We start from the raw sequence: 16,116 nt of genomic DNA, 5'->3' as shown, positions 1-16,116 counted from the left end.
TGTGCTGTGTGCGCGCACGTGTGAGCCCACGTGCCCGCGGGGTGTGCGCGTAAAGGGGGGGGCACAAAGCAGGGGGCGAGCCCCCTGGGGGGTCCCCACGGGGGATGGCCGTGTCCACGCGGGGCTCCCGTGGAGCCGCCCCCTGCCCTCTCCCCTCCCGCCGCCCTTCCCCATTCACAAAAAAGCCCCCGGGCGGGAAGATGGCCGGCGCGCGGAGCCGCCTTGTCGTGGGTTTCTTTTTTTTTTTATGAATGGAGGCGGTGACGTCAGCACCTCCCGCCCCTTCCCGCGCGCCCCGTCCATTCATGCGGCCGGCGCCGCACGGCGGGGCGGGGCGGGCAGGGGGGGTAGTAAAGGGACGGAGGCGCCGGGGGGGCGCGGGGACGGGGACAGGGACAGGGACAGGGACAGGGACAGGGCCACCGCCACCAGCATGGTGGCCACCGAGGGGCTGCGGGAGATGGAGGGCAGCGCGCTGCGGCGCCTGGTGGGCCGCGACGAGGCGAGCCCCGGGCCCGGCGGAGGTGGCCCCGGGGGCTCCTCCGGTGGCCCCGGGGGCTCCTCCGGTGGCCCCGGGCGGTGCCTGGTGCTGGACTGCCGCCCCTTCCTGGCGCACAGCGCCGGCCACATCCGCGGGGCGCTCAACGTGCGCTGCAACACGATCGTGCGGCGGAGGGCCAAGGGGGCCGTGAGCCTGGAGCAGATCCTGCCGGCCGAGGGCGAGGTGCGGGCGCGGCTGCGGGCCGGGCTGTACGCCGCCGTGGTGGTCTACGACGAGCGCAGCCCCCGCGCCGAGGCCCTGCGCGACGACAGCACCGTGGCGCTGGTGGTGCGCGCCCTCCGTCGCGACTCGGCGCGCGCCGACATCCGCCTGCTCGCAGGTACCGGGGGAAGGGGGGAGAAAGGGGGGGTCCCGCCGCTCAGCCCCCCCCAGCTTCTCAGCCTCCTGACCCCCGCCTGTCCCCGGGGCGAGCCCCCGCTCCCCGAGGTGCCCGGACCGCGGGGGTGGCGGCTGGGGGGCACAGCCGTGGGGTGGGGGGCTCCCGGGGGGCGCAGGGGGAGGCAGCAGGGCTGAGCGAGCCCCTCGGCGCTGCCCAGGGCTGATTGCTCTCGGTCCTGGGGGCGAGGGGCAAAATCCGTGGGCCCAAGGTGCAGCAAGTGGAAGAGGGAGGATCGCCCCCTCTTTGTGCGAGTTCGTCCCCGGCTTGGTGGTACAGAGAAGGGACTTGCGCCTACACGCACAAAAACCCACCCAAAATCATAACCCTGCTGGCATGCCAATGCCCCCCTGCAGTGGGGAGACCCCCGGTATCGCCTCTGTGCTCCTTTCACCACTACAGCAGCAATCGGGGCTTCTCCCCCCTCTTCCTCAATGCTCTCAGCATCAGCATGTGTTAAACGAGGCGCTGCGAACAGTTGGAGTTGCTGGTCCTGAGGGTTGCCATAAGATTATTTAGGGGAGGAGGGTGCTCAGCTGGGTTCCTGGATGAGCTCTGTGTTATTTTATTTTATTTTATTTTATTTTATTTTATTTTATTTTATTTTATTTTATTTTATTTTATTTTATTTTATTTTATCACAACCTGAGAGTGAGTTTATTCCCCGGTTTACTTACAGCAGGGGTGAGCACGGAGCAGCAGATCCATTAAGGGGGTTGATGATAGATGGAGGAGCTAACGCTTCTGTCGTGCCAGCTACAGTAAAAACAGCAGGAGCTGTGCTGAGGCTGCGATACGGTGCCCTGCTGAGGGAGGGCTCGCACAGCGAGTGCTCGTGGGGGGAAAGCACTGCTGGGTGCTCTGCCTTGAGCTGTCACAGCGCTGGGAGCTGTGCGTGTGGCAGGAAATGCCGTTCTTCACCAATGGCCTGGGTCAGTTGAGGGCTTCTGATGCTCCCATTGTTCTCGAGTGAGGTTGTTTGGGGTTACTGATCCTGTATTTCTAAGGAAAAAGCAAACAAAATGTTGTTTTGAGGAACAGGCTCTTAGAAGCTGTCCCAGCACTTGAAACCTCTTGCTCACGTGGAACTACTCGAATGATCCAGCTTGCTCTGCTTTTGTATTACCCATGTTAACCTAGCACTGTGTGTGTCTAAATGCAAATTTATTGGGTTCAGGGCACAGAAGACCCAGACCTGTTGTATTTAAGCCAGGTTTCTGCTGGGCTCCCTGTTAAACAGCCCAGCCAGGTGTCTGATGATGGACACGTGTACAGTGTGGTCCCTGGGCAGGGGATCCTGCAGGGGCCTGCAGACCCTTTTGCACGTACAGCCGGGCATCTCGTGGTCAGAGGTGATAACGGGGAACAGCCCAAAGGGAACTGCACAGCGCTGGATGGAGCTGCTGAACGTGGTGCCTCACTAATCGGGCTTTAGGTCCGATGAGAAACGTTCAGGAGAAACCCTTGGCTTGTTGAAGGGGTCACGTTGCCTATCCAAGGAGGAAACTCATTTTCCCACACAACCACCTTGGGATGGTGTGATGGCCACGAGAGGGGGATCTGGTAGATCCAGGAGAAGGTGTCTGTAATGGACACTTGTTTTTTGGGTGCTCCTCCAAGTCTGACCAACAGGACTGCCAAGCACTGTCAGTTTCTGGAAAGGCAGCCACCACAAACTGCCCCACTTACAGGAGTGGGTCAGTGCACGTTTAGTGGTGTATATGCATTTTGCTGCTTTAAGGGACCAAAATCCTTCCTGGTGGAGGGGAAGGAAGCCACAAAGGACACCGAGGTGCTGGATTAGTCTCTAGCTGCCAGAGGATTCCTGGGTGGCTTTGCTGGATCCGCTTACATCCAGCTGGGAGCTCATATTCTCGTTCCTGCTGGTCTTTGGAGCACCCAGCCATGCAGTCTTAGAGTGAAGGTGTGGCAGGGTCTATGTGTCCTGCTACGCGTGCTCTGACAGGCTCAAATCTGCAAGCCCAGACCCCGCAGCTGGGGGTGTCTGCAGCATCTATCCTGGAGCACGGGGCTTTGTCCAGCTAGATCCCTGCGGTGACAGTACAACACCCAATTTCTTGTTTTTTAGGCTCAAGATCAGACTCTCCAAGGATGTCAGGGTTGTTGATCTGATTTGAATGAACGCAGGATATTTCCCCCAAGGTGTTTATCTGCAGCCGCTACCGCAGTTTCCCTGTCCCAGGAAGCCCACAGGTGGCAGCTCTGGTTTGCCTGCCCATTAGGGAGAGATCAGGGGTCACCCCTGCTCATCTCCCTGGCGGTGGGTCGGGGCAGCAAGCTGTCCTTTCACTGGCACTCCTCAGGAGGCAGTGGACATCTCTCTCTGGAGAGCAGCTGTGCTGTGGTGGTAGCGCTGCCATACCCAGACGGTGCCCGTGATCCCCTAGCCTGTTGCTCTGCTGGCTCTGGGATGGAGGGTTCAGCTGGGACAGCGGAAAACCTTGATTTTGGGAGGGTTTTGTGGCAGAACTACCACGTCTGAGAAAGCCGAAAATTGAACGGTCTGTGGTGTGGAAAGCCACTGAGGTCGGGATGCTGGCAGCAAGTCCTCTCTCCATTGCCTTCGAGAGCACTGTCCCTGGTGTGAGGATTAGGATGCCTGTCTGTAGGGGGCTAAACCCTATAAACCCTAATTTGGGCAGCCAGGAGCGTTGAAGAGCGGTGGCCCAGGGGAATAGCTGGGCTCCAGGGATTCCCCCCTACCTGCCAGGAGCCCGGCTGCCCACCCTGGGGCAGGAGGCCACGGTGCATTGCTGCAGCATCATCTGGTGGCGAGGGGCGCGCTGAGGTGCCTCAGCTCCAGCTCTGCCGCTCTGCCCTGCTGTGAGCGCGGCTCTAACACCTCTGGTCTCTCTTCCTGCAGGGGGTTATGAGCGCTTCGCCTCGGAGTATCCTGAGTTCTGTGCCAAAACCAAGACCCTGAGCAGTATTTCACCCCTCAGCAGCGCCGAGCCCCTGGATTTGGGCTTCAGTTCCTGCGGGACTCCCCTTCACGACCAGGTGGGTCCAGAAACCCCACGTGCAGCGGGTTTGCCCGCTCCCTGCTTGCCTTCCCTCATTGCAGTCGGGTCCTGCTTCAGCCTCCCGGCCCTTCCCCAGCCGGCGTTGTGTCCTGCCCCGTGCTCACCTGCCGTTTTTCCTCTCCACCAGGGTGGCCCCGTGGAAATCCTTCCCTTCCTCTACCTGGGCAGCGCCCACCACGCCGCGCGGCGGGACACACTGGACGCGCTGGGCATCACGGCGCTGCTCAACGTCTCCTCCGACTGCCCCAACCACTTCGAGGGGCACTACCAGTACAAGTGCATCCCCGTGGAGGACAACCACAAAGCCGACATCAGCTCCTGGTTCATGGAGGCCATCGAGTACATCGGTGAGTGCCTGCTCAGAGCTGCTGCGCCCGTGTTTTCCGTGTTTTTTCACCTATTTGGGTCAGGGGCTGGGCTCGTTGGAGGGGTGCCCGCCTCACGTCTCCCTCTTGCCCTGCAGACTCGGTGAAGGAGTGCTGCGGCCGGGTCCTTGTCCACTGCCAGGCTGGCATCTCCCGCTCGGCCACCATCTGCCTGGCCTACCTGATGATGAAGAAGCGCGTCAAGCTGGAGGAGGCCTTCGAATTCGTCAAGCAGCGCCGCAGCATCATCTCCCCCAACTTCAGCTTCATGGGGCAGCTGCTGCAGTTCGAGTCTCAGGTGTTGGCCACCTCCTGCGCCGTGGAAGCCGCCAGCCCCTCGGGGACATTGCGGGAGCGGGGCAAGGCTGCCTCCACCCCCAACTCCCAGTTTGTCTTCAGCTTCCCCGTCTCCGTGGGCGTCCACGCCGCCCCCAGCAGCCTCCCGTACCTGCACAGCCCCATCACGATGTCCCCCAGCTGTTAGCTCAGGGTCCGAGGCCAGCCAGGCAGATGGGGGCGGCGTGGGGAGGGCGGGCGAGCAGGGAGCCCTGTAAGGTTAAGCAATAGTGCTGGACACTGCCACTCACCCCGGACTCGATGTCTTTTTTTTTCATAGAGAAATTTCTTACCTCATCTCATCTTTTATTGCTTTTTATGTCCTGAAAGCATGGAAGTCGTGAGAGCCACAAACCCTGACATTGGCCAGGCGCGGTTTTGGGGGAGGAAAAAAAAAAAAAAGTACACTGGGTTTCCTGAAGTGCCTGGTCTTCATCTCTTTCCATCCTGATTCTGCTGTATTAAAAACACACCTCCCTTCCCATCCCATTCCTACCCCTACCTTATTTGGCTTTTCCCTCTGGGTTGAAAAGGGAGCACAGATTATTTTTACTGCCCAGGACTCTTCTTGCACGGAGACGCAGGTGCATGGGGTAGGTGCTGCTTACCTGAGCTGGAGCAACAGGCGCTGCTGCTGCAGGCCGGGCTTCGGGGCCAGCAGGAGCAGTGAGAGCAGAGTGCCTGCGGTCAGCCTCACCTCTGACAGCGCCTGAAGAGGCACTGCAAGAGCTAGCAGGCAACCCGAGTCGTTGTCTGAGCCCATTCCTGGGGGAAGAGCAGCCTCTGCGGCCAGGAGTCCAGAGTCTTCCAAGAGAGCATGGAAGGGGAGATGCAGTGCTAAGTGATGCGTGGTTTTTGTTGTTGATTTGGTTTGTTTTTGTTTTTTTTTTTTGGCCACTGTGGGTCTCTGGTTCCCATACAAATTCTGCCAAGCCTCCTGTAGTTTAAACAAGAGAAAGAAGGGGTAAGGGCAGCAACCCAGGCTGTTGATTCCTCTGACTGCTGTCCTCCAGCTGTTGTTTTCAAGATTTTCCCACTCCGTGACCAGTGCATGCCACAGGCCAGGCTCCTTGCACAGCACTCATCCACCTGAGCTGGGCTGTAGGGTCTCAGTCACCCGTGCACCTCTGCTTGTGGCCCAAGCCCAGAAAATGCCTCGTCTTCAACCCACATTTGTAGCCTTACCTCTTTCCCCCTCAGCCCAATCCAACGTAAGCTGCCTGTGTGGCTGGTGTACATATGTATGGTTTTGTTCCTTTTATTTTGTAATTATTATTTTTTTTTTGTAGAAATCAACTTTTTATTTATTGCCTGAGGGAGGGAGAAAACAAAACTGTTTGGAGAAAATAATAATAAAATGGTTTTCAACAGCTGTGTCCGGAGCGGGTTTGTCTGAAGGCCACGGGGAGCGTCTCCTCCCCCAGCAGCAGTTTGTGCAAACACTCAGCTTTTACAGAGCAACTGTTAAAAATGTATTTATTGAGTTTTAAACTATTACAAGTATTGCAGATCAGACATTTAGCCAAGCACATTTATAATTCAAACTCAGTTGTTACAACGATGTTACCTACGGTCCACCATGTAGATAGGCTGAGAACCTGCCCGTTGTCTTCTTTTAGAGAGGGTAAAGGAGGAAATAAATAAATGATATCCCAGCTCCAGGTAATTGGCAACCAAGAGAGGAAATAATAAAAAAAAAAAAGCTAGTTATGAAGACAAGTTATATAAAAAAGTCTAAAAGCTCAACCCCCAGGTACACTGCCACTGGGGTTGGCAGAAGGAGCGATGAAGATGCGTAAGCTCACAGGACTGGCAAGGGAAGAACAAAGAAAACACTTCAATTTCCCAAGCTGAAGCACGTAGTGTGGCTGTTAAGAAGAAACAGTGTCAAAATTACCTTGTAATAGAGATCTCTAATCAAGCTACATGAGTAACCACCTCAATGGAAGCAGCACTAGGAATTGCCACCAAGAGGTCCAGTGAGACAAGGAGATCTGTCCCAGCCAGTCGGGTAATATGCCACCAGGGTCTGCATTAACAGGACTGCCTGTGTTTCTTGTTTCCTGCCAACTCGAGGGCTCATTTACCTGCCTCCAGGAGTTTCAAGCAGCATATGCTGTCCTCTGATTCTCTAGGTTTTGTGTCTGGTATGTGTTCAGATTGGTGGGGACACTGCCACGCTGTGCTCTGAAAGATGAGGAGAGCATGCTAACTACCCAAAGACCATCAGAGGGTTCAAGTCCACCAAGGTTCCCAAGTCCCTCGCCACCTGGGAGTGAACTGAATCCACACTTTGCCATCTCTTACCCAGGAGGGTTGCAGCATAACCTACAATGACCAAAACATGCCTGGGATACACATCCTTCTAGATATCTGAGCTATTTTTTCTGAGCAGCTTGGAAAGGGAGAATCATAGAATCCCATTAAAAATAAATTCACACACTTCCTGACCTTCAGCTGCTGAGAATGGTTAGCAATGTTAAAACTAATTGGCCTATTTTGAGGTTGGGACCCATCCTTTTTTCACATCTTTTGGAAAAATCTGTGCCTGGGTAATTTCTCTTCGTAGGCCCTCATGGCAATTCTAGGTGATGCACGTACAGGAGGTGCTCCTTCACGGCAGGGGTGCAGGAGACTTTCTGAGAGGATTTGGTGCTATCTAAGCAGCCAGGCTGTGCGGTGGCACAGCGTGTCTGCATCCCTCAGCACTTCACATGTTCATGGGGAGCAGGTATCTCCTCTGCTTATGGCTTCAACAAGCAGTTAGAGCAGGCTGGTTTCCAGAGCCAAAGCGCCCTTCTCGAGAAGCTGTTCAGATTCACACACAACACCTATCCTGTGCCCACTGCCCACCAAAGGCAGCAACGCAGAACATTTTGGGAGGCTTTCCTATTGTTTCAGTGTAAAACATTGCTTTGGGGTATGCCATTACCAAAGTACAGAATTGTGCAGGCAACAGAAATTCCTGCTGCATAACGGAGTGGAATTTGATCATGTCACACGCAAACATTCAAAACACAAGAGGTCAGAAAAAAAAAACAAAACAATTCTCATTCCTTGGACTAGAGAACAATAGTGGCTGCAAAACTATGACACTAGTACAATAGAGATTCACGGAGCTGGGATCACAATAAGATTGGCATATGGATGGGAGGATGAGAAAATAAGATACCATTTACTAAGGTACGATATTCTGTTTTTAATTCCAACAGCCTTTTTATCGACAGCATTCAGACTGCAATGTCCCTGCACCAGGTACCCAATGCCTCTGTCTCATGGAAACAGTTTCAGCAATGGAGAGCAAGAACCTCCTGTCCTCGCTACATGGTGAAGTGTTTTTCTGTTTTGCCTACAGAAGTCCTGCCACAAACTGCAGAGATGTCTCAAAGCATTTCCCCAGCAGGACATGGACAGATCAACTGGACAACTGCCTCCTTCCCTAGCATACAGCAGGCGATGTCCCATGGGTAACAGCTCCTCCTGGAGTCAGAGGGAGGTGCCCAGCCTCCCAAGCCTACGAGATGGCTCAGCCCAGTGTGTTCTTGCATCCTCAGTTCCTACTCTGACCCTCCACTGGTGACCCGGTGCTTCAAAAGAGCACCCCTGTTATCAGTGGACTGCCCTTCCCAGGAAGGGACGGGGCAACCTGCCACATCCCATTCTCTAGAAGAAGGAGGCTTCAAGTTAATTCCCTTGGCTAAAGCAGCAGCAGCAACATCTGCACTGTAGAAGTCTGCCAGCTGCAGCTCTACCATCAAAACCACAATCAGGTTTTTCATGGGGAACTCTAATACCGACAGGCAGATCCTCACTGTGTTTGGAACTACAAGGAGGTACACGTACACCAGCAGAGGCACACGCTGCTCCTGCACAGTCTTCTGTGACACACAGTCTCATCAGGCCTGGTTTTCCTCTGTGTCTGGCCACAAACAGAAAGGAGATCACGCCATTACAAAACAAAAGCCACTGCAAAATGATTTCCTCACGCAGCACCTTTACTCTGCACAGAACACCAGATACGTAACACTGGCAGTTCAAAAATACTGAACAGCATATTTGTATCCTCTAGAAGCTGAAGGCTCCTGAAGAAACCCAGATGAAGTTCAATTAGCACACAGGAAGCAACAAACAAGAACAAAGTCCGGGATGAGCACGGTGGTTTTTTTGTTTTCAGGTTTGTTCTTGTTTTTCAAAGATGTAAAGCTTTGAACTTCCACACCCACATTAACTGTTTTGCTCACTTAAGCAGCACAATTTTTTTACCATTTAAACCTATGTCTAATGGGGATGGTGAGCAACACGCACTCACACCACTATCTGAAACCCTAGCGTAGATAGGCACATCCCCCCACTCCATTATTAACTAAATTAAAAACAAACCCCAAACTTAAATGATGAATACAAATCTTCAAAGCCTAGTGGTGATCTTTCCAACCCTAACACTATTAAACAAGTAGCCAAAATACAAGCATCCGATTTTACCAATGATATTTGATTTAAAAGGACATCTAGGCTAGAGCCTGGCTTGGACTTCAAAGCTACATATTTCATCAGGTCACAAAATGAAGTGGAAACCATAAATCCAGTGCCAGCTCAAGAAAAATAAAATCCAAAGCTCAAGATCTGCTAGTGTATTGCTATTTCTAAGGTTTTCTTTATAGATATTACAAACAGACAATGTGCAGGTAGCCAGACTGCATCTGATGACTAATTTTACAGTGGGTGAAATTCCTCTATGAGGATAACTTGCTGCAACATTAATGTCTTAATGCTAAAAATGAAAACTTTGTGTCTTAAAGCTGAAAGTGAAAAGCTCTTCAGGTTTAAGTCTGTTTTGTCCGAACACGTCAGCAAATCCCACTTGCAGGGAGCACGTTTTTGTAAACTAAAAGCACACGATTCTGTCATTTCCTTGCTTAAGGGGCGATAAAGCCTGGATGCATGAACTGGATCATCAGTTATTCAGCAGTGCTGGTTGACAGGGAAATGTACAGCCTGTTCACAGGAACATTTTATCTCCAGTCCTTATGTGCTCAACACTGAAACACGTGACATTGGTTGTTTAAAACAACAACAACAACAAAACAACCAAAAAACAAACGAACATGGCTTGATTTTCAACCTTCTCTGAAGTTGTAAAAACAACTCAAAAAAAGAAATTGATCTCCACTTTTGGTAAATCTATATCCTTCACGAGGGAGACTTACGAAGTTTTTTGGTGTTCTGCTATGATTAAAAATAACTTTCTCCTACCCAACAAAATAAACCTGGGAACTTGCATGGAAGGGGATTAGGGTGAATACATCCTAGCTTTGCTCTCTGGTACACCTGTAAACAAATCCACTTGCTAACTTATTATTATTATTATTTTTTAAGTACGTTCTCATCAAAATGTAAAAGCCATGTTTTAAAAAAAATGTAAATCACTTGAGCTGTTCAACTCTGATGTCACCCAGATGTGACACTAAACTGCTGTAATGCTCTCCCTTACTAGTCTGAAACCCAGTTACTAGGTCTCAGTAAAGAGAGGAATGAGACCCAGACCCGTTCTTGTACATGCAACCTTCTGACTTTTCACCCGTCTTCCAGCGACACCATATGCCACTGTAACTGGGGAACACTTCACAAACCGCACGTACTTAATAGCAGCCTTGTGAAATGTTCTTTTAGAGATACCAGGGGAGGGCACTGACCCGCTACATGAAGTTCTTTCAAGTACAAGAGCTGTTTTTTTACACTTCCAAACACTTCCTATGGGTCGCCCCAGGAAATTTACACAAAGCAGCAAATTGACACGATTTGTTTCCATTCCAAAGTTCCACTCACTCATTAGTACTGTTTGCTCAGAGATGTGCAAAAAACCCCTATATTGAAGAACTGGACCTAGCCCCTTCTCAGATGAAATTCATATTACATTTTTAATGGTTTTCGTCAACTTGACTTTGTGCAAAATATCTTTAAGAAGGTTCTGGCTCAACTTCAGAATACAAAAGGAAAATAAATAGTTGACTAACATCTCTTGAAAACATAAAATGAGTGCTGCATGCTGAAAAGAAAATTACGGGCTTAATGCAACTTATCTGCAAATAAAATAACCCAAACAGTAGTGTCTGAAATTTTAACATGTGAGATGGCTGTGAAAAAGATTTCTGTTTGCACAACGTTTCCAAAGTCTAGATCAAAACAACATTATTTTACACGTGGTAACTGCAGAGACTAGGAGCCTGAGATATATTATTAAAAGGCAGTCTCTTGTAAACCTTCCTCAAAAGGAACAGTAGCAGTCGAGTATGCAAGAGTTACTCATACCATATTCATCAAGACAGCAATGCTTTATAAAAGACATACAGCTTATTTGCAGGTTAAGAATTCTATGATACTGATATTGTGAAACACACATCCACCCAGTCCAAGATTGAACTCATATCCTTCTTCAGCGATCTGTAGCTACTAGGTCTTTTGCTCTGCTGCTGTTGCTGTCTGTGAGGGAGCTTCTGGTTTCACAATCTGGTACGTAATAAGATATTCCGGGTATGCCTGAAAATAAGTCAAGAAAAAAAATATTGTTTATGCAAGGGTACACTCAGCAGCTTCACATTTTGGATTTCATTAAACAATGACCTACGTGGAAGAACAATGCAAGGATCAGCTCTATGTTCAAAGAGCACAAAAGAAAAAGGTGATTTCACAGCCAGACAGCACTTAGTGCTGAGAACAATGGGAACTGCTTGATGCAGTTAACACCATAGTTAATGTGCTACTAGAAATAAAGATTTAAATATTTCAGAAGCTTCATGAAATGCAGCAAGGGCAAATGTGAAGTCTTGCACCTGGGATGGACTGAGCTCAGGGAGCACCTTCAGTTGCTTGTGAAAAAAATAAACGTTATTATAAAATAAAATAAAGCCCAGAGAGGGGGCTGGGATTGCCTTAACTCTGTCCTTCAGGATTCTCTCTACTGGTAATGGCTTTAAACTAAAAGAGGGTAGATCTAGATAAGATATAAGGAAGCAATTCTTTACTCTGAGGGTGATGAGATCGCCCAGAGAAGTTATGGATGTTCCACCCCTGGAAGTGTTTAAGGCCAGGCTGGATGGGGCTTTGAGCAATATGGTCTAGTGGAAGGTGTCCCTGCCCATGGCAGGAGGGTTGGAATGATATGATCTTTAAGGTCCTTTCAAACAAACCACTCTACGATTCTATGATCTTATGATCTACAGGTAACAAGCCCAGAATACTCGCTATCTGTAAGAGCCCCAGAAACGCACATGTTCTTGCTACTGCAGTAATGCCAGTTTAATACAATGGAAGACTCAGTGCCCACTGAAGAAAATTCTCTCTCTTAATAGAATCTATCAGTGCTGCAGAGGAGGAATTAGGCCATTCCACCAGATGTAAATCAGAGCAGCTCAGTGGAAAGGCATAGCAACTGCTTCGATACAGTTCACTGCTTACTTTTTGCATTTAAGTGAAAAAATTCAATCAATCAAATTAACACAACTCATCCAGCATAGAAATAAATCACATCCCTTCTCCAACCTGAAGATCTTTGCGCTTTCACAAACCCAGTCCTTGCTAACTCACCTACCTGTTCTCCTCTATAGATAACGTATTCAGCATATGCAAGTCCATTCACACTTGGCCTGCCAATAACAGAATGGTGCCCTGGAGGGGCATGAGCCATCTTCATCGTACTGAACTGAAGGAAGGATTTCCCAAGGGTCACTCTACAGAAGAGCATTTGTCTAAAAAGAAACAAGAAAACACTGCGTTAAAATATCTTCCTGCGAGATGTATGCTTCCAGAGTGATTTCAGACTTTTATTTTGTTGCAAGTAATTTCTCAAGTGCTTTTGTAGAAACTATTTCAGAAGCCAGTTCTAAGGCTGTACCATAAACATTATTTCTTGACATGCAGAAAGGAAAACACACACTTTGTCTAGTCGCTGTATGAGGCTTGCTCTCGTTCATTTTCTATACAGCTGTAGCAAGAAGCTGAAATTCTGTGTTCAAAGCAGTAGGATGAGGACAAGTGTGTCAAAGAGCACATTGATCTACTTCAGTACAAAATAAAACAAAGCTGTGATTAAGTCCTGGTCACCACCTTCAAAATTATCCGATCCACTTTGCACTGCTTTTTTCTTCTGAGAGTGCCTGGACTTTAATTGCTCTTTTTGCCTGAGTCTTCATTTCCAAAATTGATATTTCAAGCCTCTTTCCTGAGCCGCAATTCACTTTGATTTACACTCACTTTGACCTTTCTGTGGGACTTGCATTTACATCTTTCTTTTCTTTCCCTGGCCTTGACAAATGGAAAGCTGTATTTTTCCTGCCATGACCTAGCTCAAGTAGCTATTTTTTTCCTGCAAATCATCCTGTGTCAGGATCATAAAGAACAGGACAGCCAGAGTTACCTATAGGGAACCCTGCTGGAGACATACCTGTGGCAGATGTAACAGGACCTGTCTTTGTGTGTGGGACAGCCTGTGCCTCCCCCTATCCCGTACACGTATTGGTTGCTTTTTGAGGAGTTCTCTGCAAAGTAAATCCCAGCTCCAAACATTCCTCCGATGTATGCATGTCTTTCATCAAATCCTTTGTGAATTATTGCATTAATAAAAGGAGACCCTAGAATACACAAAAGGATGTGTTATCACTCAATATTTGTTAAGTAGTAATACTGGACTCTATGTCAAGAGGAGCTTTTTCTGCCTCAAATAGACCATTAAATACCGGAAAGTGTACCCAGTCAGCTGGAAGGAGGCGATACCCAGCAGGATGCAGTGATGTGTGGGATTTACTGTTATATACCAAAATACCACGTGTGACTCATGTCTTACTCATTTTACAGACCTCATTAAGTGACTTCCCCCCCCACCTCAAATTTCAGCACCATTTATCTTGCCAGTGCACATCTTCTCCATCAGTCAGTACTCACTAAGATGGGGCAAGTTTATCAGGGCAATCATACACAAAAACAGTTTCCTGCACAGAATTAGAGAAGGATCTAGGGCAGGAGGACTCTCAGGCAGCTGTCATTTGCAGGCACTCTAGATGGTTCTAGAGAACACATTGCTCAAACTCATGGTTAGTTTTGATTCCTTTCCCAAACAACGGCCTGAAATGCCAGGGTAAAATGTATTTTACTGTGTGGTGCTTCTCTCTTTTAGATGATACTGTCTTTCTCCCAGCAATGTATCATCCTCCCAGTAGTTACCAGCAGCTTTAATGGAAATGACTGAGATACTGCTTTTGAATTATTTTTTTTGTGTGTGTGTGTGTGCCTTTTGGGATTGCAGTAATCACACAGACTGCCTCTACCACCCCTCACCCTTGCATTATGAATGTAGCAATACAATTACTGTACAGGATGGTGAACAGCTGCATCAACATTGCCAGTTGGTTCTTGTATGGTTCTACCTTTTTTTTTTCTTTTAATACCAGCACGTACAAACAGATATCACTTCATTACCATGAAACAACATGCGCTCGTTGTGGTGGTTGTGATTCTCTTCTGAGACCTCCTTCTGTCTGTGACAGAATCTCTCCCGCAGCTTCTTGTTCACGACTTTTTGAATCTGCAGTGGTACAACAGGTCTAAGCATACGATTGAAATGAAACGAAGTAAAGTTTCACAGAATTTGCAGAAATTCTACAGGGAAACTCTCAGTAAGATACATGAATGGTATGAGAAAAAACAACATCTGTTCTGCATATTAGGCTAAAATCTTTAAACCAAGTCAGCAACGCATGCTCAGATGTTCAATCTATTGTGAATTGCAGCTTCAGTTGTCAGGTTTAAGGAAGGCTTTCGGGCTTCACCCCTCAGAGCATGTAATACCACCAAGAACTGCAGAACGCCTGCAATTCTTCCCTCCCTGCGTTAGCCTCTGTTGAACTGAGATAGCTTTTTGAGGCTGGCTGGCTGGTTTAGGTTTAATGTTCATGAAATGACAACTCTTGAGGAAAGGAGAAGTGTGAATATTGGAAACTATATTTCAAGATGTTCAATTTATCTTGAAATATAGTTTCAGCCATATGCTCTAATATCACTGTGTTTTTTGTAAAGGACTGGGAGCAGGGTGGACAGAACTTGTTTCAAAGTCAGGATGTATGATCTCATGTGCTAAGTTGCAAAAGCTCAGTACAAGCTCACTTTTCAAACAGCTATGTAGCAAGGATTTCCTGGAGCTTGGGAGCTTTCTGTTCTGATTTCCCCTCACTTCCCCCCAGAGCACAGCAAAAAGGAAAAAAAAAAAAAGAAAAAAGGAATCCAAGAGTGTACTTTCCCCTTCGAACGCTTACACTCCGTTTTCTGAGATACCAGTGCTTGCAAACAGGTATTTTTCTAGTTGGAAGGTGCAAGGAAGGATGTGCTGAGATCCAAAGTAACACAAGGGTGATAGGAACTCTTAGTAAAAAGTCATATTCATCCTTTCTCCCTACCCCAAAACATACTTTAAAAAGGAAGTAAAAGATAGCCTGGGAAAAAATCCATGCTGCAAAGTCAAATACAGGAGTGATAGACTAAAATTAAATCGAGCTGTGAAACGTAAGTTAGGTTCTTCAGCGTTTTTATCTTCAGTATCATTTCGTCAGGCTCCTTTAACAGCACGAGGACGCTTCTTCCTCACTCCATGTGCCAAGCACACAATCAGTCATTTAAGTACTTGGTGCTTGCTTTAGCTCTTTATCTGAATATTATATTAACAAAGAACTTCAAATATAAAAGGCTGATCCGATTCTGTGTGCCTGCATAAGTTCCAACTTATTTTACTAAATAGAAGTAGGAGGCTTCCAAACTTACCCTGATGACATTGTACCTGTTGAAGATCCCGCCAGCATTTCCACCATCCCTGTGCTCCCGGATTGTGCTTTGCATCTACATAAATAAACATAACTGAATGTTTGGCACACAACGCTTGCCAGCAAGGCAAGATATTCATGCAGTATCTTAATATGTTACTGGCAGCAACAGACTATCTTGGTTGAAAATAAGATAAAAGGTGTCAAAAAAAGACATCAATTTTAAACTGAGATACTCCCTTATTTCTCAGGCAGTCAACACACTACACAATTCCACAATATTGTCTGAGAAGTTGGATGTTTCTATTAAAAAGATTGTATAATTGTAATCTAGATAGGAAAGAGAAGAATATTGGCACTTCCTATCAAAATCAGATACAAATGGAAACCTAATCTAAACCTCCTTTAGATTGGAAGAAAATTAGAAAGTAATGCACATACAAGATGATCATTTTGAAGTAATACCAAATGTTTCTACTGCACAGTGTCTAGTGTTTATGTTCTAGGGTTAATATTCATTGCTTCTAGTGTACAGTCTCTATTTCTTAGTGGTAGGAAAAGGCTTGCACTGTAAATTTTCTGATGTCAATAGCAGCTCCCGAGAATTTCAACAGTTTTAATTTTTTTT

At 48.1% G+C, this 16,116-nt stretch overlaps 2 protein-coding genes across 3 annotated transcripts in view; one reads left to right on the top strand and one right to left on the bottom strand.

Annotated features, from left to right (window-relative positions):
• The first annotated feature begins 428 nt into the window (after window positions 1-428).
• DUSP4 (dual specificity phosphatase 4) lies at window positions 429-6,072 on the top strand. Its single transcript, XM_082759661.1, has 4 exons — window positions 429-881; window positions 3,823-3,959; window positions 4,110-4,329; window positions 4,446-6,072. Exons 1-4 carry the CDS (start codon window positions 434-436, stop codon window positions 4,829-4,831), a joined length of 1,191 nt encoding a protein of 396 aa, XP_082615787.1. The 5' UTR covers window positions 429-433; the 3' UTR covers window positions 4,832-6,072.
• Window positions 6,073-6,178: 106 nt separating this feature from the next.
• Window positions 6,179-16,116, bottom strand: part of TNKS (tankyrase) — a gene marked incomplete at its 5' end in the record, with an annotated part of 102,437 nt that continues 92,499 nt past the window's right edge. The window contains 5 exons of one of the 2 annotated variants that reach the window (XM_082759659.1): window positions 6,179-11,220; window positions 12,272-12,428; window positions 13,124-13,310; window positions 14,155-14,260; window positions 15,490-15,564. In XM_082759659.1, the coding sequence (XP_082615785.1) occupies window positions 11,134-11,220; window positions 12,272-12,428; window positions 13,124-13,310; window positions 14,155-14,260; window positions 15,490-15,564 (612 nt within the window). In that variant the 3' untranslated portion in view covers window positions 6,179-11,133. The remainder of the gene's footprint in view (window positions 11,221-12,271; window positions 12,429-13,123; window positions 13,311-14,154; window positions 14,261-15,489; window positions 15,565-16,116) is intronic. The other variant, XM_082759660.1, reaches the window with a different exon arrangement.

This window comes from Aythya marila (assembly GCF_965140915.1).
Source record: "Aythya marila genome assembly, chromosome: 4".
NCBI lineage: Eukaryota > Metazoa > Chordata > Aves > Anseriformes > Anatidae > Aythya > Aythya marila.
This window is presented reverse-complemented; position numbering and strand designations above follow the sequence as displayed.

Bases quoted from the DNA above. Each gene is read 5' to 3' on its own strand.
- DUSP4 (XM_082759661.1), top strand. From the start codon at position 434: ATGGTGGCCACCGAGGGGCTGCGGGAGATGGAGGGCAGCGCGCTGCGG. The intron at 3,960-4,109 runs GTGGGTCCAGAA...CCTCTCCACCAG, and splicing joins GGACTCCCCTTCACGACCAG to GGTGGCCCCGTGGAAATCCT. The intron at 4,330-4,445 runs GTGAGTGCCTGC...CTTGCCCTGCAG, and splicing joins GGAGGCCATCGAGTACATCG to ACTCGGTGAAGGAGTGCTGC.